This window comes from Neolamprologus brichardi, chromosome 8 (assembly GCF_056152115.1).
Source record: "Neolamprologus brichardi isolate AB-2024 chromosome 8, ASM5615211v1, whole genome shotgun sequence".
Lineage (NCBI taxonomy): Eukaryota > Metazoa > Chordata > Actinopteri > Cichliformes > Cichlidae > Neolamprologus > Neolamprologus brichardi.
In genome coordinates this window covers 12702572-12729619 of record NC_142111.1, presented here as the reverse complement: position 1 = coordinate 12729619, position 27048 = coordinate 12702572, and the positions used below count along the sequence as shown (strand labels likewise).

Below are 27048 nucleotides of genomic sequence, written 5' to 3'. Positions count from 1 at the left end.
TCAGAACAATACAATTTTGGTTTTGAGACTGATTCAAAACAAATTGTGCACCAGTCTCAAATATTGCAATGGACCACACAGAAGGACCAAAAGAATTTGACCAGCTAATTATTTTATTTGGAGATCACAATACAGAAACACACTACAGACTCCATGCTTCAAAATCTAGTAATGGAACAAATAAAATCTGACCAACAACAGCAGCTCAGGAAAACACAAGTGCTCCCTACGAGGCTGTCTATTCTGTGAAGAAGGCACATTAACCTCTTTATATGTTTTTAGCTGACCTCGAAAAACCCACCAGCCTTCACAGATGAGTCTGCTGGTGCTTCTTTAAGTTACTTGAGTGACTGAAGCTTTTCCCGCACTGGCTGCAGGCAAACGGCTTCTCTCCTGTGTGGTAGCGCAGGTGTACTGTGAGATACCCGGACTGGCTGAAGCGCTTGCCGCACACCGAGCAACAGTACGGCCTCTCCCCTGTGTGCACCCGGTTGTGTTTCTTATAGTCACCTGCATGCCTGAAGGTGCGACCGCAGAGAGAGCAGCTGTAGTGTTTTCGGACGTTTCTCTGCAGTTTCTCTGCTGAGGACGAGCAGCCCACTTCTGTGTTGGTTTGGTTTTCTTCTCCAGCATCGTTTGCACTGATGTGTCTCGCTGGCTCCTGTACGCCACGTTCTGAATCAATGTAGAAAACTGCAGACTCACCTCCGAGTCCTGCAGTGCTCGTTGATGGATCGCAATAAAAATAATTCACAATACGCAAGCCATCGTTAACTGATGCAGGCTCTACTTTCGTTTTCTGGTCATTTTCAGAATGCAGAGGTGCAATGAAGGGTTTTTTGTGGTTTAATAGTGAGGCTGACTGTCCATCATGTGTCTTTGTTTTCAGATTTCCCAGGCTTTCTGTTGCACGGTCAGGGGAAAGGCAGGAAGCACCTAATGACTCAGTGTCTTTATCAACAGGGATGACCACCTCTTCTTTCTTTTTCATGTCTGCTGGGATGGATGCAAACATTTCTGGAACCAATCCTGCAGGAAGACACGCATTAAACTACTTTTAAAAAAAAGAAGTTTAAATCCAGCTGTTTCACCACTTGTACTCACAGCTGGATCCTTTGTTTTCTTACCATTGCTCTCCAGGTTAATTCTGTCTTGCAGCTCCTGCAGTTTCCTCTTCAGACTCTGATTCTCTCTCTGGGTTCTGGCAGTTTTCTCCTGATACTCGCACACAGTTTCTTTCACCACATCCAGAACCTCCTGCACGACTTTAGATAGGAGCTTTTCCACTCGAACATTAAGGCGCTCAATTTTGGCCATCTTTAAGGACTAAGAAGACTAAAAATTAAGGAGCATATTTAACAGACTTTTGCAGGATGCAACATGTGTTATTCACATTTCCACTTAGATAAATGAAAGAAATAATGGCGATTGGATATTTATGCAACAAAGAACAAAAAAATAGCAGAATGTATCATTTAAGAGGAAAGCAGAAAAAACGGGAGTGCATTTTACTACCAGTTATTAACAAGCCGAATGCTCACATACCTTGAGTTTAATGTGATCCCATGAAGCATGCGCAGTCTCAACAGCCGCTCAAACTGCAATCGTGAATTGTTTAAAATATTAACACTCATGCAGGTAATCGTTTCCCTTTAAAATGATTCCTGCAGGTAGATTAAAAATGGCAGCCAGTGCGTCCGCCGAACATCTTTGTGTGAAGCTTTTCCTGCTGTAAACCGGGTCAGGTGTTAAAACGGTTTAATAAACAGCGCGATAGCAATAAAGCGGCAGCGTCCCCTTCATGGGTTTGAAGCGTTCCTGAGGCCCGTTGCTGCCACCTACTGGTAAGGGCTCAAAACATAACGCCACAAAGCTGTACTGCGTTTACTAAAATTCAAATATACTGTACCTCAAACATGCACTACGAAAAATGTGTTTCTGTTGACTGTCCTATGGGCTCAAATTGTGGTCATAAATATTTTGTACTTGTAAATCAGAATGCGTATATTTGTGCTGTAGATAAGAATTTGTCTGTGTGTAAGAAAAAAGATTTGTGTGTGTAAAAATATTTACAAGTTACAAGTTGTTTTTGTTAAGGTCTGGTTACAGATACAATGCAAAAAAAAAAAAGTTAAGTGTGAAACTCTGCACTCAAGTTTCAATTTACAAGTGTGAGTTTTGACCAGATTTTTCTTCCTTTCAGCTGATTGGACAATGTCTTGTCAATCACAAATTTAACTATCCAATCAGAGGACAGATGACTACTCTCAAAGGATAGCCTGTTATATCAAACTGTAATGTGCACAAGTCTACAGAACAAAGAAACACCAGTCATGTCGTATTTTGAGGTGCTTTATAGTCACAACATGCTCCACAAGTTCAAACTCTGCTAGCTTTGTTTTGTATCTCACGAGGTAAACAACGCAGAGTCACAGTCACGAGTCGTTTCAGCAACTGATTACAGTGGCACAAACCAAAAAAGAAAGAAAAGTGTTTTAAGGTCTGAGTACACATCCAACCCTTTCCCCTAAATTCATTTTTTGTTTCAAATGCACATTAAAAGAAGCTGTTACAAAATGGCAAAAAAAATATTTACAAGCTAGTAAACTCATTACATTAATACATTAGGTCTTTGTCACATTACATTTTTCACACAAAAACTCTGTCCATGAATGAGATAAAGGCAGTGTTGTGTTCATCGTTCTCCCTCCAGAGCCGTTTCTTCGAACAAGCTCAGCAGGTTCTTTGGTTCCAAGCTGGGTCGAGGAGGTACGGCCTCCTCCACTTGGACCCAGTTGCGCCCACGCCGCTGTGAGGACTTGGTGGATGGAGAGTGCAAGCTCTGGAAGGGGTCTGTGTCCAGCTCGGCATGTATGGGACTCACTTTGGGTGTCAGTGTGCGGCAGGAGCCATTAGTGTGGATGCTGGAAGGGGTCTGAGCAAGTTTACATGAGAACCACCCACTAAGGTTTGAGTGAGTGGGTGTGTGGGCAGGACTCTGGTGATAGCGCATTGGCGAGCCCGGGAGAGGTGTGGATGTGCTCTCTACATACAATCTGGATTTTACCCTGTGACATGAAAACAAAGGAAGATAAAAAAGGAGAGTTAAACAAAACAAATATACTCACTTAAATTTTTTCTTCCATCTTATTGATGTGATAATTCTCTACCTTTGTGAGAAGGTGGGGGACAGTTCTGGGTCTGTGGGATGAAAAAACACTGCATCCTCTTCTGGGGTCGCAGAGTCAGTATGCATGGCACTGAGAGGCAGGGTTAAATCCCTGTCCCAACTGTCTTTAGGAGGAGTGCAGGGAGCTGGATTGTTCCAATGAGGGAGGAAGGGCAAGCGAAAGAAGGAGAGGAATCTACACCCAAAGGAGACTACGATCTATGAAGAAAAGAAAGTATAGAAAAATGTATTTGTCAAGGTTGAGGAAAGTAAACTTTAAAGGCTAAAGTTTGGAATTGGCCAGGCTAAATTAACTTCAGGACTGATTCACTGGATTAGAGATTTTCTAACTGATCATCTGAAAAGCTTTGTATTAATCGTGTTTTATTTGGTGAAACCATTGTTAGTATGGTGGATCCTCAAGGGTGTGTTCGATCACTATTGTTATTTTCTGTTTAAATGACATGCAGGGAATGTGAAAATGTTAAAATATGCTGATGATTGTCTTTTGTTTTTATAGGAACTCTAACTATTTTGTTCAGGTTCATAGGTTGAAAGATCTTGTTTAAATCTTGTTATTTGTTGATTAATGTCCACAACATGTGTTTGTCTTGAATAACACAGACCCGATAGACAGGTTTTCCACCTTATATACCATATATATTGATATATTGATGGCAAGATCAACTTTATGATTAATGCTTTATCCATTTACAAGGAAGCTAATCAGAGATTCATTGTTATCAGGACGTCGAGAGGTTTCGGAGTTAGGCACAACGTTTTGGAAAGAGTTTGTCAGCTTGATTTTACGTTCAGTATCTCAGCCTGGTTTGGTAACCTGACTGTGGCAAACAGGTACACAATAACAAAATAAACAGGATTGTCAGCATTTCTGGAAAAATGATTGGTTGACAACAAACTTCATTGGCTAAGCTGTGTCATCAGACTATCTTCAGGAAAGCTCGGTCTATTGTTGCTGACCGTGAACACCCTCATTATTTTGACTTTGAATTAATTCCCTCAGGACAACTTTATAGGGTCCCTCTAGCTAAAGGGGTATAAGGGATCATTTGTACCAAATGCAATCAGCATGCTAAATAATAAGATGCTGTGGTGTATTTCTATAGTTGTATTGAATTTATAGATATGCATATCTATGAATGTGGGCTGATAACTCCTAGGATTCATGAACTGATTGGTTGATTTGTGGCTTGGTGAACCGAAAACAGTTGCCCATTATGTGGACAATAAAGTTATTCTATTTTTAATGCTGTGGCATCCTTACAAGGACATTTTACTAAACTGTTAATCAAAATAATCAATCCTAAAAGATTAATATTTAAAGGATTTACTGATTCTGTTACCTGACACAGGGAGGCCAGTGTCAGCATCGTCTCAGCAGCCATAAGATACATGCGTCTCCTCCACCTGCGTTTCCTAACAGAGGGGAGGGCAAGAAGCTCAGAGACTGTGGGTCTCTCAGACGGCTCTGGGGCCAGCATCATCTGTAGGACTGTCTGAAGCTCCTCTGACAGGCCTGCAATCACACATGGAAGTTTAAAAGAAAAATCATTATATCAGACGAGGAAATTGATGAGGCCTCCTAGAGCAGATCTCACCGTTGGTAAACTCTGTGGGGAGACAGCCTCGCCTGAGCTGCTGCCACCCCTCGCCACCATTTGGAACCTCGATATTACAGGCAAGCTCCAGTATGGAAACCCCCAAACTAAATAAAAAAGGATGTGATAATATTTAGACACTTATTTCAAATCAGATCAGTCACATCTGTACATAATGAATCACATATGTACCTGAAAACATCTGCAGCAGGTCCATACTCCCCACGCAGCAGCTCGGGGGCCATGTATCTGGGATCACCCTCCTGAACATCGTCCTTTGATTTCTCCCCTGCAGCTCCCATGTGTTTGAGCTCAAGCAGCAGCCCGAAATCACCTAGCTTCAGACGACCAGAGGCGGTGATGAGGACGTTGGCGGGCTTGAGGTCCAGATGCACGAAGCCATGAGAGTGTAAGTGCTGCAGTGCTGAGAGGAGATCGCACAGGTAGGCCCAAGCAGCAGGCTCATCTGTTTACAAGCAAAAAACACAAGTCAGCATGAACGAGGATGTAGAAGTTTTATACAAAATCACAGCTGATTCAAACTGTTTTTGGGCAGACCTGGGCCAGGAGGCTGGTTCTCAGCGTGATGCAGCAAGCTGGTGCTGCACAGCTCTGTCTGGATGTAGAGTCGGCCGCACTCCTCCCAGGCAGCCACAAAGTTCAAAATATGAGGGTGAGGACACAGGTGCTCGTGATTCCTGGCTTCCCTGACGCTCCGATTCCTCTCACTGTTACCCCTGAAGCGCTGAGCAGAGCGTTTGACTGCGTATTGACGACCATCTCTGTTGCTTTGCACCTGGAGAGAGAAAAGAAAAAATCCAGAAATTACAACATATGGAAAAATAAACAAACAAATACTTAAAATCCTGAATTTTCCAGTTTCCTTGATGTGAAGAAACAGCAAATACATTATGTTATTATATAACTCTCTTTATTTAAATCTGTGTTTTGCTCACCTTGTAAACTTCTCCAAACGATCCCCTCCCCAGCAGGCCCAAGTTAGTAAAGCACTGATTGAAGTAGGACTGCTGTTTGCTGGGATCATACCCAGAATTTGGAGATTTACTGAGGGAATTAGACAGGGGTGTCCAGGGGGATTGATGCTGAGGAAACATTCTGCTCAGCGGGGGGCATCCTTTAGACGGTGGCAGCGGAGGCAAAGAATTTGAGAGACGAGCAGGGGAATAGTAGGATGAGTTTGACGTAGACGACGAGGAAAAAGGCAGCCGGCGCTTTTTCAGAGAGAAGGACTGCTCCGCGTGGGAGAAGTGGGTTGGAAGAGGGAGAGCCACCCTCGGCACTGTAGTTTCCACTGCCACAGACATTGTGTCGACTTTTTCTGTTCTTTACTATAAAGACAGCAAGCTGTAACAGTCAAGAGTAAAAATTGTAAACATAAGCAATACATACAGCTACATATATGTAGATGTGGTGAGAATTTTACATACACTCTCCTTTCATAGTTGAATGATTTAACAGCATACATCTTAAGTGGCTGTAAAAAAGAAGAATTGGGTAAACGAGTTTGGATTTATTTTAGATTTTCTCTAATACACACAAGGTCAAGAGTATATTCCGCCACTTATATTTGGTTAAATGTCCCTGAGCAAGTTGCACCTCGATTAGACCCCCTTGGTGCCCATCAACAAGCATCTGGCATAATTGTGGTTGGATATCTGACCACTCGTCTTGACAGAATTCATTTAAATTAGTTGGTTTCCTGGCACAGACTCCGCTTTTAAGCCTAATCAGTACATTTTCTACAGGGTTGATGTCAGAGCTTTGGGAAGGCCATTCCGGACATTCCGGGTTAGCCTGCTTTATCCATTCCTAAACCAGTTTTGATATGTAATTGGGATCATTGACAACACAAGTGAACACACAGGATTACAGAAAATTCCAAATAAATTCAAACTTGTGCACCCAGTTTTTTGTTTTTGTTTTTGGTAATTAAAGATGTTTGCTGCACAATCCTTCCACCCTGGAAAAACAACAGTTCAAATAAATCATTAAAAGCTCCAAATCAACATGGTATTCATTCCCACATTGGGTATTTATAAATTTCTCACCAGAACTGGAAGTTGATTTTTTTTTCACAATTAGTGCTCAGTTATAATGGTTTCTTTTCATCTAGTTCTCCACAGAGCAAAAGCAAAAAGGTATTATTTATGAAGACTAAAAAATAAATAAATAAATGGGTCTTTCTAGATTGAGCCCCACCCATTTAGCACTCCTCCTGGTACATCTGGTTTGACAGGTTGTAGAGCTTTTGTCTGATATCGGTATCAGCACAGTCCTCTCGATCCATTGATACTAAACCCATTTGTAGGAAGACAGGTATTCCTTTTCCCAGCCCAGCCCAGCCCTGGCGTCAGGGGGAAAGTAAAGACCCGCTGATAAAACACAACTGATTAATTTTTCCAACATAACTTTTCGCTTTGTTAACGTAACATTACTCGAAGCACAAATACTGTCCATTAGTTTATAGCAATGACAACTGTCACCGCAGCTAAACACTTGTGGCTAACGTTAACCCCGGGCGGAACAAAACAAACATGACAACACTGCCTGCTTAGCTGGCTAACCCGCGTGAAGATAACTTACTCTAACTGACATTTTATATTTAACTATTTAATTAAAGCGGGATTAAAAAAACGTTACCTCGCAGACCATAGTACACTTTTGACGACAGGTTTCAAAGCAGCGGTCTTCTTTCCAAACCCTGTGCGTACACCCTTCAAGCGTCAACCTACCTCGCGCCAAATTCTGAAACTCTCACGTAGCACTGCGTAGCTGCTCTCCGTGAATACGGAATGTACAAGTTGCGCATGTACGTTGCGCAATATCCGAGAGCAGTGCAGTCTGGGCTTTTGCTGCAAAACACAGAGCTGGCGTAACTGGCTAGCTAGCTGACCACTTGAAATGGTAACTTTAATATTATTGCCGATTAGTTCGGGAGAGTCGTACGTAGATTTCGACACTCTATTAACGTTCGGCGATGTGTTCAAACGTATTAACGTGATAATAACAGCGGATACTGTTGGCTATAGAAATGTTAATTTCACTTTTGCTCTGCTAGCTTAGCCTTTCCATCCATAACCGAGGGGGTGTAGCTAGCGAGGGAACTTAGCTCGGCTAACCTTGGAAATGCTGTAACGCTAGCTAGCTAATTAACCCAGGAAATATCATGTGGTTAGCTGAGTGTGTACTGTATTTGTCAGACCCATTCCGTGTGTTATCTAGGGCTGTTTTCCACCGAACTATCAAAACAGTTGACGTGTCGGCTAATATCGCGCTAGCCCAGAGCTACGTCTGCTTCACACTGTTCACTGTTATTTGCTAGCGTATGAATAAATGAAGTGACACTTATCAGAATATCTATTACAGAATCCGCTATCAAATGTTCATGTAATATAACCTTTTAAAAATCTTCGCGTTTACTGTACAGTCAGGTTAGGTGTTCAAGCAGTTTCCGGATAGGCATGCAATATTAACGAGTTTCGTGGCCTAATGAGATGTTTTGTCTAGTAAAACGGGGTTATTGTTGGTCATAATATATATTTACTCAAGAACGGCAATCTTTGTGGATAGACATTCTTAATGTGGAGTAGGGTTTCATAGAACCCAATCCTCAACTTCTTTGTAAATGAGCAACTGTAGCTGGTTTTTACATTGTGTGCCCCCTTTTTTCCTTTCAGGACGTGTTCTTAATGATCCGGCGTCACAAGACCACAATCTTCACAGATGCCAAGGAGTCCACCACTGTCTATGAGCTGAAGCGTATTGTCGAGGGAATACTTAAAAGACCACCCGAGGACCAGCGACTCTACAAAGTGAGCTTACAGCATCAGAAAGACTAAATGTGCACTTTAATTTTGCCAGAATGTAGCCAGTGTTAATGTTAACATTCACAGTAGTTGAATATTACCCCAACAAACTTCAACCTCATGGTAAATATTGGTAATTATTGACCTATTTCAAAATTACCATTGAATAGGAAATTATTAGAAAAAATTGTGGTTGTGGAAAATCTATTTAGATCCTTTTACCTATGACAGATTTCTGATCCCTTTCAGTCAGGTTTTTAAAAGCTGGCATCTGATGTGGGACATTGTTCTGTGCTCATATTGCTTGATCTCAAATAGCTTCTCTAACCTGTGGAGTTCCACAAGGCTCAAACCTGGGTATATTACATCCTTCCTTTAGCTGGGGTCATTCAAATCTTTCGGGGGCATTACTTGTCATTTCCATGCTGAAATGTGTTTTAAGCCTCACCAGCTGGATAGACTGTCCACCCTAGCTAATTGTTTAGAATGATTTAATATCTGGCTTTCCAGCAGTTACCTTGTTTTAATCTTCAGTGAGACTGAGACCAGGATTATAACTCCTCCTAAAATATATTCAAGAACCTGTCAAGCGATTGCCTCCTTTTGTTCATCTTTGAAGTCTAGTGTTTGTAATCGCTCTGTAATATTTTATGTCATTTTCTGTTTTTTTTCATTAAAGGAAGATTTCCAAATTGTAAGCTATGGTCTTCCATGCTGGACTGGAGAAAATTGTTCATATATTTGTGTCTTCGTGCCTATATTACTGGAACACCCTATTTACCCGCTTAGATTAATCATCTCTTTCATACCTCCAAATGATACAAAATGCTGCATCCAGACCCTAAAACAGACGTGCTCACATTCTCTTTGTTTTATGCTCTTTACGTCGGCTCACTGTTGATTTTAGAATTCGTTTTAAAATTCTCATATTTACATACAGAGCACTAAATCACGCTCAGACTACTAATGTCAGTTTCTCATTAAACACACTGCTTCTCACTTGCTGAAAATATATTAGTTGTTCCTCATATAAGATTGTAGACTGGGGTATAGAGCCTTTCAGTCTGTGGCAGCCAAGACTATGGATCAGTCTGCCACTCCAGCTATATTAGCTCGCTCTTTAGACTTCATGAAAAAGTCGTTGAAACTTTTTTGGTTTAAGTATTTAGATTGTGTTGTAACATTTTGGTTTTGTATTGCTATTGAACTATCTAATGAAGTATCTAATATATTGTGATTATTCCCAGTTTTTACTTATTTTCCTGTGCAGTAATTTGTAACTCTGTAAATAAACATTACTTACTTAAATATTTTCTATCAGAAACACGCTCTGCATATTAGTCGGACTATCTTCTTATATTCTGAGGTCATGATATTTTTGTATTACAGGATGATCAGCTGCTAGAGGATAGCAAAACTCTGGGTGACTGTGGATTCACCAACCAGACTGCCAGACCTCAAGCCCCAGCTACAGTCGGTCTGGCCTTTCGTATTAATGGTATGTTGTGGTTATGCTGTTTGTTTGGTTTTAAAGATCAGAGGTACACTACACAACAAAAATGAGTACATTCCTATGAACCATTGCTTAAATATCTTAATATAAAAATCGTTCTCAGAGTTGAGCTGTCATGTATTTACTCTTTATTTAAAATTAGAACAGTTTAGAGTTACAGTGTTAAAGTAGCAGTGTAGTGGTTAAGACATGTGAATGACCTTCTGAGGAGACACAAACCCTGCCTCAGGGGGTTGCAAGCTTGTGTACTGCCAGTGCGAGCCCAGATAAATGGGAGGGTAATGTCAGGGAGGGCATTTGATGTAAAATCTGTTCTAAATCAAACAGGTGGCTCCCTCTGCTATGGCGGCTTCTTGGGAAATAAGGGAGCAGCTAAAAATACCTCAGTTTACTTTATTAAAATACGGGCTTCACTATAGGAACTCACCTATAGAAAACACACCTTTTATTACTGAGATAATTTGAGACGTCCACCTTTACATTTGGTGGATGATACCATTGTTCCTTATTTTTATAGAGAGATGTTCTTCCTTTCTTTAGAGACAGTTTCTTTAACATGGAGAGCCTGTGTTGTTCTCCTTTTGTCTTAAAAATACCTCAGTAGTGTTTTCTTGGATTTGAGTCAGGCAACATACTTGGCCAGCTTATAGTTTCACTGTTTTCTCCTTAAGGAACTAATGTGTCATATTGGCAGTCTGCTTTGTTCATGTCAGACGCGCTGGTGTTTTTATGTGAACCTAACAGATTTATTTCCATTTGAGCAAAGAAAGGACTCAAAATATTCGCAAGCAAGCTCTATTTTTATTTCTTTAGGAAGGGTGAATCTTGAAGTTTTTGTTCTGAAGCTCAAGTAAGGGTTTTTATTTATTCGCCAGGTTGTGATGCTTGGAAGTTGACATTGTGCAATCTCCTTCAAACTGTCACAGAAACTCTGCTTTCCTCTGATAAGTCCTGTGCCAAATTAAAGGCATTTTTCCTTTTCTTTTGCACAGTTACATTATATAAGTAGTGCACTGGCCCTAGCATCATTCTGGGAAGACAGACACTCAAGCACTGTTGCTTGTTTTGTTGGCTACATTACTTCCTCAACATGTCTTCAAGTTCTCCAGAGCCCTGATAATGAACTGATCATTTGATTCAGGTGTGTTGACCCAGGGTGATACCTAAGACCTGCAGGACACTGGCCCTTGAGGCCCGGAGTTCCCCACCCCTGTTCTAAAGTATTTGAGTTGATGATTCAAAAAAGGTTATATGCTACATGTAATCTTGGAAACAGTGTAATTATTGAGAAGGAATACAATTTGAGAATCAAGTGATGTACTCAGTTCTGATGTGTACTATATTTTCCTCTGTCATAAAGAGTAGTTTTCCGTTTTACCAAGAAGTATCACTCTTTTTTTATGTTAGTAGCGCGACTGGTAGAAAATGTTTGTGCTATTCTCTTAATAAACCATCACCGATCTCATTTAGCAACAGTGTTTTTCAGTAGACAACCATGGTGAATGACTGACTAATCCATTCTTTTGCACTGTAATCTGTGGTCTTCAGCACAACAACATGTCTACTTTTTTATTTTTTTAAAAATATTTTTATTTTTTTAGTCTTTTTGCCTCTCATACTGTATTTATTTAAGAAATGAGAGGTGGCTCAAGACTTTTGCACAGTACTGTAAATCGCGTCACTGAATGAGTGTATTGTGTGTCACTTAAAAGAAAGCTTCAGGGTAACTTCTCCTTCAAAACTCATTCCTTAAAAATTAAGGTGTGATTTTATTCTGTAAATAACTCAAGAAGACTCATTGTAGATTTTCAGCGTGGATTTACCAGCAGTTATATTTAAGAGCATACACAAAGGGCCCTCAGCGGCAATGTGTTGCGTGTAACCCGAGTCCCCGTGCCTTAAAGCTGTGGCTCAAATTATGCACTTCTACCTTTAAGTGCATTGAGCAAAGCTTGTCCTTAGTTACACGAGCATGAATCTGTTTTGAAGGATTTTCCCCTGGATACACTTGCTCTACAGTAAAGTTTCATTTCAGCAACCTTTTATTATGTGCAGCCACATTAAACTCTGCTGTCACGATGGAGCTCATGCTTCCTTGTCTCTGTGCCCTGCAGATGAGATGTTTGAGCAGCTGCACATCGAGGCCTTTTCCAGCCCCCCGGAACTCCCTGATGTGATGAAGCCTCAGGACTCTGGTAGCACTGCTAATGAACAGGCAGTGCAGTGATGGCAGAGGCAGGAAGCGAGCATCGGCGGGAAGGATGGAAGTGGCAGTGTGCAGATTAACTGCGGTGAAGAAGTAGCGGGGTGGAGGATGTGTAAAATAGTTTCATTTGATTGGATGGGGACGTTTTAGGTAACCAAGCCTATCCATGTTACCTTCATGTTGTCATCTCAACATCCCCCCCACACGTTTTTGTTTGTTTGTTTGTTTTTTTTAACTCTATTGATTTCCACATCACATGCAGTTCAGCTCCTTGAATTTGCTCCTAAGCACCGAGTGAAGAAGTTGGTTTGGAAAGTGTGATTGTGTGTATGCGTGCGTGTGTGTGTATGTGTTGAGTTATTCTAATTATTATCATTAATATTTTGGAAAGGGTGGAGGCGTAGTTGTGTGTCACAGTGCTCTAGAATTAACATGCATGGGTAAGAGTCCAGTGTGTGAATCAGCAAATGCATGAACAAACTCAAAACAAAGGCTTTACATTCACAGAAGCAGATAGACCTACCACTGATTCGTTTCTCTGGTCTGATTCCCACTTTTCGTTGTACATTTCTGATTCGATCGTAAACCAGGAAGAATGTCTGTAAGATAGTTGCGTTCATTTTTGTTTTCATCATCATTTTGTTTCTTCGGTTTGTTTCACGCGTTAGTCCCTTGTTGTGTTTCACGCACTGAGACCAAAGGCAGGTACCTCTTGGACAGCAGAGGGATTATTTTTCTTCTTCTTTAGTTGTTTGGTCAAAGGATATTCTGTCTGTGACATACAGTATATACACAGGAGGAGCGTTTCTTGTGTTAAACTTTTCATTTTGTAAATGCACACATCACAAGTCACCAACACTTACGTGGCATCTTCCCCTTATTACACATGCATAGCCTGTAACTGTGATCTTGCTTAATTAAAAGTTTTTCCTGTTTGGTTTTTTACTCTGACTGCTTTTTGGTTTGTTTGTTTTTTAATGTTTTTTTTAGTTTGTGTCAGTATTTAATGAATAAATCAGTAATTCAGTGTATTGATCTGTGTTGGAGGCACTGGGCAGGGCTGTAGCAGTGATTCTTACAACCATGTAAAGCCGGAACCATGAAATAATTTCCAGAAAATTTTAACTTTTTGACAAAGGAGTGTTTATTGATCCTTGACAAATTAAAAAAAGAAAAGAAAACTTAAATATTAAATTGCATACGTGAGTTCTAATTTGTATCATATTTGCTTTGTCATTTGATTTATGTATCACTCAAAATATGTGTTTCTTTGTGTTTTGGGGGTAAAATAGAAATCACTGATGATGTAGAAGTCACAAAACTCATATACAGGTGTGATAATGACATTAACAATGGCTCTGTCCCGCCCATATGTGAGCCGGCATGCACAGTAAGCAGGTATAACAAATTGTCGTATTTAAATTGTATTATTTACACTTGTGTTTTTTATTCTGTGACATGTTAAAAACTGTGAAACTGCTATTTTCTTTCTGGGATTTGTAGAACAGGATGGACAGTTTTTCTTTTATAATATAGATTCACCGTAAAATTAAAGCTCAAATCAACAAAAACGCCCCCTTCAAACCTCCAGGGGGTATCCAAAAAGCACCAGGTTCCTTTTAAGCTGTTGATATTTGGTCCTAACTTCTACACTAATTAAAATTCTCCAAAAGGCATTGCCAGCAAAAATGTAGTGTAGAGGTCCAGTTAAGTGACTGGAATGAGTCACTTAATGAGTTGTTTTTCACCATGTCTCTGTCATGTTAAAACAACCTGAAGCTGCAAGAGTGAAAAGCTTACCTGGAACCAGAGGAAGGCAGCAGGGATTAGGGCTTTGGACTTTTCGTAGCAGAAAACACCACAAGTAGAAATTATGGCATTAAAGATGATTTTAGTTCTATTTAGGGTCCTGGAGAGTGAAACACAGCTGATGCACAGCTGCCAGACCTCCTCCACCTGTAATACGACCATAGATTACTACGCCCTGCAGTGGCACGTCTAAACATTAACCGTGAAAGAAGTTTCTGCATCACCGCCACCATCTGAGTAGTTAACATTACATCACTAACCTTAACATAATTTACCAGTGTCGTGCTCCTTCAAAAGTCTGACACATTCATTCTTAGCCTTTATTTTTCTAAATAAAGCTTTTGTCATAAAACAATGAAAAAAATGGTGTCAGGGAGCACTCTCATACAGAGTCCAGGTTTTGATCTGTGGTGATTTTAGGAAGGGTTGTTGGTTTGGGCCTCTGTCCTGCTCGGTGAGACCAGTGCTGTCAGGGAGCGCTGGGGAATGGATTTGATCTGCAGCGATATTAAGGTGAGTGATACATGTCAAAGTGGGAGTACAACAACAAGATGATCATAAGCTTTAGTGTGAAAACCATATAACCAGTAAGATGGGAGTTTTAGTTTTTAAAAAAAACTTCATTATTTCCAAGTTAGTTTCACTGTAAACAGGTTGCTGTCAATTCTACAACTTACGCTTTGTAACGCTTTAACTAACCCTGCATCCAGTTGCCAAAATATAAAATAAAATAGTTAATAAATAAAGTTTTTATTGTTTGAAAACGTTTTAGTAATAGTTTTACTTTCAGAGTAAGACGACAGAGACATACTAACATCTCCAATAAATAAAAAGCCTCACCAGGCTGGTTGTGCTGACAAAGGATACGACGAAAGTCATTTCCTGCACATTGTTATTTTATTTTATTGCTTTGTACACTATCACTTAAGTTCTTTTATTTCAGGTGACTTTTCCGTTTCTCCTAATTTAAATTTTTAGTGTGTATTAATTCGAATAAGTCTGACTTAAGAATTGAAATAAAATTCAATAAAATAAAAAATTGGATATATCCTAATCCTGACACTGAGCGGAGAAAACTTTGAAAACTTTGGGATACGCGTATTTTTGAGCCTAATAGTTTCTGTTCTTTTTCTATAGCCTTATAAAAAAAATACCCCATCCACCCAAAAGGAAAAGGAAAAAAAACGCTTTCAAAGTGTGAATCACTAATATCTCACTAATATTGTGTTGGATTTTTAGTCCTATGCACGCACACGGAAATGAAACAAGTACGTAAAGAAACCAAAAATGGGAAGGTCCTGTTGTTAAAACCCTGAAAACGAAAACAAAACCGGGCAAATGAGCGTCATTTCCAATATTTTCTGTTTTCAGAACTACACGCTTGCAGCAGAAGCAGCGGCGCGTCCTCTCTTAGAGCCACTAAATCCTTAATTTTCGATCCCAAATATGGACTAGGAATGTCCAGGGTGACGTCTCGTGTCCGGGGAATGCGAGTTTGTAACCGCATTTATTTAACTACGCCTTCCTCGCTCTGAGGTCCTGGTAGGCATTACACAGGAAGAGAGCCGTGTTGGAAAAAAAAGAGACGGGACGCCCTCCTCCTCCTCTTCCTCCTCCTCCTTCTGTTGGCGGATAACGGTGCCCAAGAAGTTATTCAGGACCGACGCAGACAATAGCGCCGAGACCTTCTATCCAGCTGTGATCCACGGTCATCACTACTGATTAATGGTGTCTGCGCTGTGTCACAAAGAGGGAAACAGTCGGCTGAGATCCTATCATGGAGGATTTGGGTGAGTATTACAGCTGCTCTTCGTTTCATGCCTTGTAACTACATGTTGAGATATCTTGAAGGGATCTGTGGGGAAGGGGTGGTGTGCCCAAACAGAGGAAATAAGGTCTCTGTTGTTTCTGGCAGTCATAGAGTACAGATCCCTGGCTTACAAGGACATGTAGAAAAGGGGGGCTGTAACATAAGGAGCAATGGAAAGCAGTAGGAAATACTTTTTCAAAAAAATGAGTGGTACAAGTTCCCAGTCAGCAACAGTGAGGAATTTTCTTATAATAACTCATGCATGCCAATATTTTAGATGTTTGTAGAGCTGTGTTTTACCTTCATTGTGCAGGGGCACATACCCACAAATACATGCAGTCAGGTAACACATGAACCCGTGCACTGCTCTACATCTGCCCGACCTTCACTCGGGTCTTCCTGCACGGCCTGCAAATGCAATAAAAAGCTCTGAAAATTAGATTTAAAGGGGTCCAGAGCAGGCATGTCCGTCCATTAACATTAACAAGTATGGGATGGATGGAGTGCCACATAATGTTGAAGAGAGTTTTTTCCATTTTGAAGGAATTGAAGACATGAGAGAAGACAGCATCAGAGAGCATCCCCCCCATTTCTGAATGATACTGGAAGCAAATGTCTTCTTTTCTCTAAAACAACATGATGGGAAGCTGACTCTTTGTGTCAGAAAATAGCTGTGTGTTGGAAAGGCCCTGAAATAGCCCGGGGCAATGCTGCTATTTGTAAAAGCCACAGAGTTCAAGGAAAATAGACATGGCTTTTGCCTCAGCTGCCCATTCGCGCTCTCTGGGAGTTTCTTCTGTTTTTTCACTAAGTACACTTCAAGAGTGGAGCATTTGTGCTTCTCAAGCAACACGAGGAGGGGGAAAAAATGGCATGGTGTACACATCTGGGCACATCTGGATCGGATTGCACACGGTGACACGGAGGTGCTGGGGTTGAGCGCCATGTTTGAGAGTCTTGGCTTGCGCTGTCGTCCAACAGTGTTGTAAGTTTATGCATCGGATTTGGCGAGGCTTTTGGCGAGAGAGAGACCACTTGTTAGAGAGGCCTATGGCCAAGACAAACAAGTCTGCAGGCCGCTCTAAATATGGTCATAATTCCCATTGAGAGAAGTTCAGCTCCTTATATGTGCTGCTCAGCCTCTTCAAGTATGTGTGTGTGTGTGTGTGTGTGTGTCTGTGTGTGTGTGAGAGACACACAGCACAGCAGGGAGGTGGAGGGCCAGTAGTATATGCACACAGTTCTCACCGCATGGTCGTACCAGAAGTGTGAATCATCTGGGGTAGAAATGACCACAGCAGTGCGCTCGGGCCGGGCAAACTCGAGTTTTGTGACACATGGCCGAGCAGCGTAGGTTTAGAACATAGCACTTCACCAGATTCTGAATTAGAAATTCATGATTCATAATGTGACGAGCCTTGCGTAGCTGCTTTAGATGGGAAGTCACCCTGTGACGGTTTCTCCAAAACCACGAATGAACTCTGACCTGCAGCTCGTAAATCAGCATGCAGCTCGGTAGAAAATGGACACGTCAAATTTCATCCATTAAATAGGCCGGAATTATCTGGCAGTGTGACTAAATGCTGTTGTTTTTCTACATCAATAACTAGGAAAACCAGTTGTGCAATGCTCGTCTGTCACACTGAGTCACAGCTGCAATACAAGAAAGAGTGTGATAATACTAGATGAAGCAGTTACTCCACATCTGCGGAGTGCCTGAGATGTGTCATCCGTGGCTTTGGGAGGAGGTTTCATGGAAAGACCATTCACCTGCTTCCAAGTAGTAATCAAGACTGGAAAACCTTATTGTTTTCTACAAAGCTCTGACTTGCATGACTCGTAATAATACAGAAGTACCAACCCCCCCCCCCCCCCCAAGAAAGTACATATTTTTTTCTTTTAACCAAAATGTAATAGATATTGCATCACTGTAAACCGTTTACTGAAAACATTTGAAGGTCTTTTAAAGAAATTTGGAATTCTTAGATCTCAGTTTTTTAAATATCCACCATCTGTTATCAGGATCCTCAGACCTAATTTACAAGCTTCCAAAGTTTCTTTAGATAAAGTGCTTTCAAACACTTTGCACGCTCTCACATCGTACACCTGCACATTTCTAGCATCTGCTGATGATGTCACAGTGATGTTGTTATGGTTACGTTAGCTTGGGCTTTACAAATTGAGGACATTAAGTTTGAGTTCTCAGGCATCCAGGTCCAGAAAATAAAGCAAGTGGACTTTTTACCATCCATCCATTCTTTTCCGATTATCCAGTTCAGAGTCTCGGGGCCCTTTAGCCTCTTCCAGCTGCCACAGGGTGAATGTTTTGCCTCCCCTGGGAAATACCTGGGACTCTCCGTCAGCTCTTGGATGAGAAGCAAAACATCTTCACAAACTAAGTCCAGCTGCCTTTCTTCAAGCACTCGAGACAGGATGTTTGTCAGCCACATGATTGGATTTGTTTGTACACGGGATCAAAAGTCGGGATATTTTGTTGTCTGGCTTTGGCTAGGGAATTCTATCGATAAGCCTGTTTTTCATTCCTATCATGTTAAAGTGTTAAAATACAGTACAAAAAGCCTCTGTCTGGTAAAAAGTGTCACTCCTGTGTGCTTGACTTCAGTAACCCTGAGGTAACAAGTCTTTTGCATCAGTCTGGAACCAGCTTACAACTGGACTGACCTTTCTTATTTATTTTAACTTCTTGGAAAGGAAGGCCAAAATTTTCATTTTGATAATATAAAAGTTTAAAAAAAAGGGACCGGTACCCTTTCAGGACTCACAATAAATGGTTGCTATGTCATTATACATACATGGTAAACCACTGTTACTCATATGAAGTCCTTTTTCATCTTCAGTCTGCTTCGGTTGCTTGTCAGTGATGTCATACAGCTGTAGATGCTAACACTTGAGTGAGTTTAGTTTCTGTGCAGCTTCTACTTCAGCGTGAGTGTGTGAGTGTGTGTGGGCGGAGGAGTGGACTCAGATATCAGCTGCCAAACACTCTTCCTCCTCTGCTTCCTTTCCACACTGGCATGTTTAGAATATGAATGCAGGAACGTTTGAGCGTCTGAGCGACCTCACCGTCAGTGGACGGATCTCTGAGCTGCGCCGGTTCTGACTGTCTTGTCCTCAGAGTGATGAGCGTCCGCCAGCGCTCGCTGTCCTCCGTGTTGTGTCTCGGTGTGTGGGCTGAGTTGCTGCTGCTGTATTGGTCACAAAAGGCTGTCTGTGTCTCCTCAGGAGTGCCTGAGCCGCTTAACTACCCTCTCAGTCCTCGTATTGTTGTGTTTGGTACGTAGCTGCCTGTGCATGCGTTTGTATGTGTTTCATCTCATCTGTCGTTTAACTCAACTTAATACCTTCTTGTCATGCAGCGTAATACTTTGCATGCTTTTTAAATTACTTTCTTAACTTGAATCTCTTGATTGACTTTTAATACTTGGTAAATAAACTTGGCACCATTAGGGACAACCATGAATGTTTGTGACATAAAATGTGGCTTCTGTGGTGCTACAGAATCTTCTCTCTCCCTTCCAGATGCCCTCCTTGCTGATCTGGAGAACACAGGCTCCCCTTTACCTCGGTGTCCCGTCCTGCTCACCTCTGACCCTCCCCAAAATGCTGATCCCACCACCCAGGACCCAGCCCAGACCCGGCCGCCGCCTCCTGCATACACCCCGCAGCAGGTGGTCAATCCGGGCCACGTTCATACCAGTTTTCTTTCTTCCTGATTATGCAGAGGCTTTGATAAAGTTTGTTTGATCACTCGTCTGTTTTGTCTCTTAGACCGTTTCTTCAGCAATGAAGACGACACAGAACTCCACCCCAGACAAATTATACAGGTAACTCCTTCCGAGATGTCTTTTTCCATTGCTCACAGGATCTCCGGCAAATTCATTACTTGTTCTGCTGTTCGTAAACACAAATATCTAAACAGCCAATCGCACGGCAGCAACTCAGTGTATTTTGGCATGTAGACATGTTTCCAGCACTTTGTTAAATCTACGCCTCACAGAATTAAAGCAGTTCTGAAGGACCTGAACTAGCGTGGAGTACCTAATAAAAGAAGAATTAACTGTATGACGTGTATTTCTGAGCCAGGTTTAAGGCATCTAAATTTCCTGCTGCTTTCAGCCTTGTTCAAAATACCACAAGCCAACACATCATCATTGTTGTTTTGGCTCTTTCCTCTAAATTGCCCAGCTGAAGGTGATCAGACCTCCACTTTATATCCAGATGGCTTGCTACCTGTTTGTTCCATGGTTTTCCTCTCTTGCCACAGCCATCTCGAGGCTCTCTCTACCACATGTGGGGTGTTGCAGATTCCTCAGTTTTCCCTCAATGCCCAGTGTAATGAAATCCAAGGACAGCAGCTTCCCTGCTTTCAGCTATCTGCTCGTACTTAGGGAGCTTCTTCTTAAAGACCCACCAAAGCAATAATCCTGGGCGGGTGTTAGCCCCCAGCATAATGAAATACCCCAAGGATTCGAACACAACAGCAACTGGTTTCCGCCAGTTGGGTGTGATGATCTGATGAAAATGTGTTTGCTCTAACCCACCAGCAGCTGCCGGTTCCAGATGTGCTAGCTGATGGTAATGGCTTCTTTTCCATTGGGTGACCCTCAGGACTTAATCAGGGTGCCTAAAGTGTCCCTCTGTCTCAGGGAAGCAGCTCAGGATGTGCTGCAGAGTTGCACATTTTGAGCACAGCTGGCATGTGAATCTTTACATCACTCTTTGCAAAGCAATGTGTGGTTTTTAAGCAAGCGAGAGAATTCTCCTCCTCGCATAACGAGTCCAACAACATTGTTTATACTTTGTTTTTTTTTTAATGCCTTTTATTCTTAATATTATCTGTCTCCCTGCAGCACAGTGTGTAAACCGCGCTCTCCCCGAAGCGCAGATCCTCCTCTGGCCTTCTCTTCCTCCTCGCTGCTGGGGGGAGGTCTGAGTGAACTGGACCATCTGCTACAGGAACTCAACGCCACCCAGTTTAACATCACAGGTTAGCATGTGTGCGTGTGTTTTAAATCGTCGTGTTTAAATCAGATTTCTTATCTATGATCCTGTTTTGTTGTCAGATGAGATCCTGGCTCAGTTCCCTTCTTCTAAGAAAGATGAGAGAGATAATATCAAGGATAAAGCACCAACCTCCTCCTCCAGGTACCAAATCCACAGGGAAATAAGAGAGTTTTAAGCTTTTAACAATAAATATCTCAGCAAGAGTATAATCTGTCTGAGTATCACTGTATACGACTGAGGACGTAGGTCTGTTTTATGCAGACACACCCCTTTAAAATCTGCTTACATTTAAAAACCTGCAGTATTATTTTTTTGCAAGTAAAAATCCATATTTGCACATGTTTCTGATCATGTGTGTAATCTGTGGGTTTGATTTCGGTGTTTTAGCTCTGCGAAGCCTTCTGCAACATCAGCCACACTGGAACTGGACAAGCTGATGGCTTCGCTGTCTGACTTCAGAGTCCAGAGCACCGTAAGAGTCACCCACAGCTGCATGAAAATGCTAACCTGTCAACTTTTTACTTGTAAATTCACAGCGGTGCTCACTATATGACTTCTACAGAATGCTAATATTAGTGTTGGATCCCTGTAGAGGTTGAGTTGACTTCATAATGGCTACACTGTTACTGTGCAGCCTGCTGGCCACAGCACATGCCTGCTGGTACAGATCAGTCACCAGATATGGCTTGTGGATGAAAATTAGTCTTGGTCTTAATTTTCCCAGAGTCTAAAATAGCTTCAGATTGTCGGTAGTCAGCTTAAAGATCAGCTTTTGGAACAGCGTAGAATCTAGTTCTCTCCTTTTTGGTGAGTCGGCTTGCGAGCAGAGTAGGCAGTTCTGTCATTATAAGGCTGTTTAGTTTCAGTATGCAGTCCAGCTGTGAGTGATAAACAAGACTGCTGTGGGAACAGAGTCTTAAAAGGGAAACGTCTCCACTGCATATCCATGACTAACCAGGCTAAAGTGTCCAGGCAGAGCAGAGAGACATCTGTAGAGCCTTGACTCAAACTATGTGCAGTATTGTTATGATTTGACTTTTCCTCACATTGGTTTCTTCCAAACAAATTCATTTCCAACATCTGTGGAGTGATGATAAACTCCCAAAGAATTAACATCATAAGGACTCTGTGCTTTGTCTTCTCTCAGCCAGCTGCGCCTGTCACTCCAGCGCCCGTTACGGCATCACCGCAGCAGCCGGCCGCTGCCCCTCCTCAGCCTCCTTCATCAGGAGGCTCACTGGACAGCATGCTGGGACTCCTCCAATCAGACCTGACCCGACAAGGAGTGCAAACATCCTCTAAGGGAAACTGCTCAGCCTGCCAAAAGCCAGTTGTCGGACAGGTGAGCAGTGAGAATATATCTGTCAGACATGTGATGAGGAAGACCCTCACTTGAGTTGACCTTAGCTGTTTGTGCAGGTGGTGACAGCTCTGGGGAAGGTGTGGCACCCCGAGCACTTCGTGTGCACCGAGTGTGAGACGGAGCTGGGCAGTCGAAACTTCTTCGAGAAGGACGGGCGGCCGTACTGCGAGCCGGACTACTTCACGCTGTTCTCCCCTCACTGCGCGCACTGCAACAAACCCATACTGAACGTGAGCCGCTAAGATGGGAACATGTTTCTGTTACTCAACTCTGAGCTTATTTAAAGAGCTCAGATCGATACCCCAGCCTACCTCTGTAACTTTCTCTTTTTTTCACTTTAATCGTTGTGTAGAAAATGGTCACGGCTCTGGACAAGAACTGGCACCCAGAGTGTTTCTGCTGTGTGAAGTGCAGCCGCGCCTTTGGAGAGGAAGGTAATGGGTGGCGCTGTTAATTCCTGTCAGGGGTAACAATACACTGCAGTCAGGCCACACTTACATGAAGCCCTTTATACCATACACCCATTAGCATTCAGCATTCAGACAGCATTTTATAATGTTATTGAAAGTTTTATAGTATATATATTTCAGGAAATAAAGCACATCTTATTTATTAAATTATTAGATTATTTTAAACATTACAACCAGTTTCAGAGTTTATAATAACTTACAGTTTGCACTTCATTGGTGCTTTTTCTCCCATAAGAGACCCTAAAACATTTGATTTTAACCTTACATTAAAAAAGGCCACATCCTGTCTGAATGTTTCATGACTAGTGTGGTCTTGACAGATATTCAGATATTTGCACTAATTTACAAATTTTTTGAAAAGATAACAAAGTTGCAGTGTCCATGACTGTAGGCGGCCATGTTTTTGTATCTACGTTCATGCGTTATATAACTGAAGGGTTTAAGGCCACACCTCTTAATCTTTGAATGCTGGTGTATAACCATGCAGTCTGTCGTTGCAACATTTGTAAAGGAATGCGTCGTTCTGCTGTCTCAGTAACTGCAGATTGGAATTAACATCAGCACTGAACCTGTGTGCTGGGAGCTTCATGGCATGGTAGAGTTTTAAAATATATTTGCAGAGACAGGGATGGACTGACAGTAGTTTTCAGAAGTATTCCTGAAGCCAAGCAGCAATCTTGTCATTTTTGTAAGGCAGAACTACTTAAGGGTCAGAAGATAACAGCGCTTTGTTTTTGAGGTTGTACATTGCGCACAGAGATTTCTTCTGTTCTCCCAGAAAACGCTACGTCCAGATGAACAGAATCAACTTTTGGAGATTTCTTCTGTGAATTTTTTTATTGACATTGTGCAAGTTAACTGATTAAAACCTTACATTCCTTTTCATTTTTAAAAACTTTGGATACATTAGTCCTAAATTGTCTGTGTAGGTTCTCAGTGATTTGGTTCATGGTAGTGTTAAGAGCTTGAAAATTGGTTTAAATGACCACTTTCAACATCTGATAATTTGTCTTTGTGCTGTTTTCAAATATGAGGTCGAAAACATTAGCAAATCTTTGCATTCCGCTTATATTTCCAGTTTACACGGTTTCCTAACGTTTTTTTGGGATCGGGGTTATATCGGCAGTTTCACTGTGCCGTGAATTTCGAGGCAAAACACTGAGTCTCTGTATTTCCTTGGCAAGAAAATGGCCAAATTTAAAGCGGCATGAGCTCTGACATGGAAAAATACAGCTGGACGTTGTTAGTTCAGATCAATAAAATGTAATGTTGCACAAACCGCAGTCACATAGAGAAGGTTTGGACTGATTTTCCTTTTTAAATCTGCGATATTATACAGTAAATCTGACATTTATCAAAAGTCAAACTGTGGCGATGTCCTCTGCAGGTTTCCATGACCGTGAGGGCCAGCAGTACTGCCAGCAGTGCTTCTTGACTCTGTTTGCTTCCCGCTGTCAAGGCTGCAGCCAGCCCATCCTGGAAAACTACATCTCAGCTCTAAACTCTCTCTGGCACCCACAGTGCTTTGTATGTCGGGTGAGTGTTGCATTTTACTTGATCAAGAGTTGCAGCATTAACTGATGCGTTTGTATATGGGTCGTTTCAGATTAATCTGCTCTCAAAAAGGTCAGAAAGGTTGGAGAACACCATGAGAGTTTATGAGGAGATTAAGAGGAATTTACATCCTTTAATACTAAGGAAGTCCCTTTTCAAAATAAAGTTAAAATACCTTTATTTTCACAGCCAGGTTATGTCTAACCTAGACAATAAAAAGACTATTGGTGATAGAATAGCAGAACACAAATGTGCCACATGCACAGGTAAGACATTACCAGGACTTTTATATTAACACTGGACACATCTGTCTTTTACTACAAAGATGTGGCAGACGAAGGCGTCTTAAATAAAGGGAAGCTTTTCTGGATTTATAAATAACAGCTTGCTAAATGTCATGGCTTAAACGGGAACTCAATTTTACTTATTTCTCCTAACCTTTATTTGCCTTTATGAATGCATTTATGTCGTCTATGTTTGCTGCTGCTCTCTGTTCTCCTTCTTGCCTGATTTCAGCTGAATTTGGATGAATGCTTGGAGACTGCTCCTGTTGGTGGAGCATCACTAGAAAAGATTCAGTGTGTCCGTGGTCGTGTGTCAAAACAGGGTTGTTTTTTTTTAGCTTAAACACAACCTTGCTGTGAAAATAAATGCATTTTAATGATATATTTCCTGTCCTAGGAGCACCTCAAATAGAAGTGAGTTGATTCAGTGATTGATTTTTTTCTCTGTAAGGCCGATTCTAAATTTCCCAGATTGAACATCTATGAGACCAGTGAGCTCATATTTATCCTTTGAGGAGTCTCCTAACCCACAGCTGCCACACTGAATCTGCTCCGGGGCAAATAGATCACGATGGCTGTGCAATGAAACCTCAATGAGGAAGTTCATGCAAAAAACAAAACAAAACACAAATAAGCTGGAATTATGTCATGGGAAAGTTGTCATTTCACATGAAAACGCTATAATTAGAGTTGCATGAGTCAGCGCTGTGACTGAGTCTCGCTGTGTCGCTTCCTCTCGTTTCCAGGAGTGCTACAGCCCCTTCGTCAACGGCAGCTTTTTCGAGCACGAGGGCAAGCCGCTGTGCGAGGCCCACTACCACCAGTCCCGCGGCAGCGTGTGTCAGGCCTGCCAGCAGCCCATCCTGGGGCGCTGCGTCACCGCCATGGGGGCCAAATTCCACCCGCATCACCTCGTGTGTCACTTCTGCCTGAAGCCGCTGAGCAAAGGCTGCTTCAAGGAGCAGGAGAACAAACCCTACTGCCACCCCTGCTTCATCAAGCTCTTTGGTTGAGGGCCCAGCAGGTCTTCGCCGGCCTGCCCTGAGAAGAAGCCCTAATGTGACTCTCAGTTCTCTCTCTTTTTTTTTTTCATTTTTTTGTTACTGTGGGAGTTAGGGCGGAGCTGGACTCTTTGTAAATTTTGAAGAATATCTGAGTCAGCAGAGAGATGAGGAGGAAGACAGAATCATCCAACCCAAACCAGCCCCATTTTATTTTAACCATGGACTTTCAGTGCGAGGTTACAAACTTTATCACGGCTCAGAAACAAAAACACAGTGTGTTTAAATCAAACGAAAATTACGTTTTGCTACCAGATGTAAAAAGAAGTATAAATTTATACATCATTTGAGAATTTTTCCTGTTGTGCAAGGAAATCCCCTTTTAATATATTTGCTTTGTATTGCAGAAATTATCCACGTCACTGCAACTGCATTTTTATACCGTATGCTGACTGCTACATTTGTTTGTTTTTTTCATTATTCATTCACTATTGCGCTGTGCAAAATGCCAAAAATGATTCCAAAGAATAAAATTAAAGTAAACGCGACTTGTTTTTGAGTGTTGATGTTTCTTTAAATTCACATGAGTCAGCTTTAAAAATAAAAAGCTCCTCTGCAGAAAGAAATATTTGATCTACTCCACTACTGGCAAGAACCTGGTGACAGTGGGAAGGAAAAACTGCCTCTTAACAGGAAGAAACCTCCAGCAGAACCAGGCTCAGGGAAGGGCAGGCATCTGCTGTGACCGGTTCGTTGTGATAAAAGTCTGGTGAGAAAATTTACAAGCATCAGGCATAAGAAGATATAGATTATTGATAGGTTATACGATTGGATGTTGAAAGGGCAGTTTGATAACATTATTTTTATTTTTCAGTCATACGTTTGTGTATGATAAGCAGCTGATTTATACAGAATTACTGTAAGTCATTTGCTGTGCAGGGTGAGACGGTAAATACTTTAGTTTTTGACTCCTTTACAATAAATAGAGGAGAAATATACACTCACCAGCTATTTTATTAAGTACAGATGGAGATAGTCAGGAATGATACTCAGGTGGGCTGTGATGTTTAAACGATGCTCAATTTCTACAGAGACCTAACATGTTCCAAGATATCCACCACAACGTTACACCAATAGCCTGCATCACTTATGGAAGCCAGGATGGATCCACCACTTCATGGTAGTTACACCAAATTCTGACCCTACCATCTGAATGTCGCAGCAGAAATTTCACTATGTGTTATACCTGTATAACTATGCATGTGACGAATAAAGAGCCTTGAACCTTGAACTTTGAAACTGAAGCTTCCTGTTCTTAGCTGACCAGAGTGGGACAAAGTGTGGTCTTCTGCTTCACGAATGGATGTGTTCACCTGCATACCTTAGTTGCAACAGCTG

The 27048-nt window shown here is 41.7% G+C and overlaps 4 protein-coding genes across 9 annotated transcripts; 2 read left to right on the top strand and 2 right to left on the bottom strand.

The window, feature by feature from the left end:
• Positions 1 to 108: 108 nt before the first annotated feature.
• Positions 109 to 1792, bottom strand: LOC102794000 (uncharacterized). The gene is made up of 3 exons (XM_006805688.3): positions 1546 to 1792; positions 1128 to 1326; positions 109 to 1029 (listed from the first exon to the last, which is right to left on the bottom strand). Exons 2-3 carry the CDS (start codon positions 1315 to 1317, stop codon positions 308 to 310), a joined length of 912 nt encoding a protein of 303 aa, XP_006805751.3. The 5' UTR covers positions 1318 to 1326; positions 1546 to 1792; the 3' UTR covers positions 109 to 307.
• Positions 1793 to 2336: 544 nt separating this feature from the next.
• Positions 2337 to 7778, bottom strand: pkmyt1 (protein kinase, membrane associated tyrosine/threonine 1). 5 transcript variants are annotated; one of them, XM_006805691.3, is made up of 9 exons: positions 7450 to 7778; positions 6237 to 6283; positions 5745 to 6137; positions 5347 to 5584; positions 4981 to 5254; positions 4789 to 4895; positions 4534 to 4706; positions 3171 to 3388; positions 2337 to 3068 (listed from the first exon to the last, which is right to left on the bottom strand). In XM_006805691.3, exons 3-9 carry the CDS (start codon positions 6111 to 6113, stop codon positions 2696 to 2698), a joined length of 1752 nt encoding a protein of 583 aa, XP_006805754.2. In that variant the 5' UTR covers positions 6114 to 6137; positions 6237 to 6283; positions 7450 to 7778; the 3' UTR covers positions 2337 to 2695. The 5 variants fall into 5 exon arrangements, with proteins under 5 accessions (XP_006805754.2, XP_006805752.2, XP_087700759.1 ...); XM_006805689.3 differs by having other exon boundaries at positions 5745 to 6153; positions 7450 to 7777; XM_087844633.1 differs by having other exon boundaries at positions 5745 to 6153; positions 7542 to 7777.
• LOC102795145 (elongin-B) lies at positions 7586 to 13285 on the top strand. Its single transcript, XM_006805693.3, has 4 exons — positions 7586 to 7713; positions 8487 to 8621; positions 10005 to 10113; positions 12243 to 13285. The coding sequence occupies exons 1-4, from the start codon at positions 7711 to 7713 to the stop codon at positions 12353 to 12355; spliced, it is 360 nt and encodes a 119-aa protein (XP_006805756.1). The 5' UTR covers positions 7586 to 7710; the 3' UTR covers positions 12356 to 13285.
• A 2417-nt stretch (positions 13286 to 15702) lies between these two features.
• LOC102795422 (transforming growth factor beta-1-induced transcript 1 protein-like) lies at positions 15703 to 26198 on the top strand. 2 transcript variants are annotated; one of them, XM_035914305.2, is made up of 12 exons: positions 15703 to 15933; positions 19197 to 19247; positions 19494 to 19642; positions 19743 to 19798; positions 20825 to 20961; positions 21038 to 21119; positions 21366 to 21450; positions 22126 to 22320; positions 22398 to 22571; positions 22694 to 22775; positions 24199 to 24347; positions 25396 to 26198. In XM_035914305.2, exons 1-12 carry the CDS (start codon positions 15921 to 15923, stop codon positions 25660 to 25662), a joined length of 1440 nt encoding a protein of 479 aa, XP_035770198.1. In that variant the 5' UTR covers positions 15703 to 15920; the 3' UTR covers positions 25663 to 26198. The 2 variants fall into 2 exon arrangements, with proteins under 2 accessions (XP_035770198.1, XP_006805757.1); XM_006805694.3 differs by lacking the exon at positions 19197 to 19247 and having other exon boundaries at positions 15705 to 15933.
• The last annotated feature ends 850 nt before the right edge of the window (positions 26199 to 27048 follow it).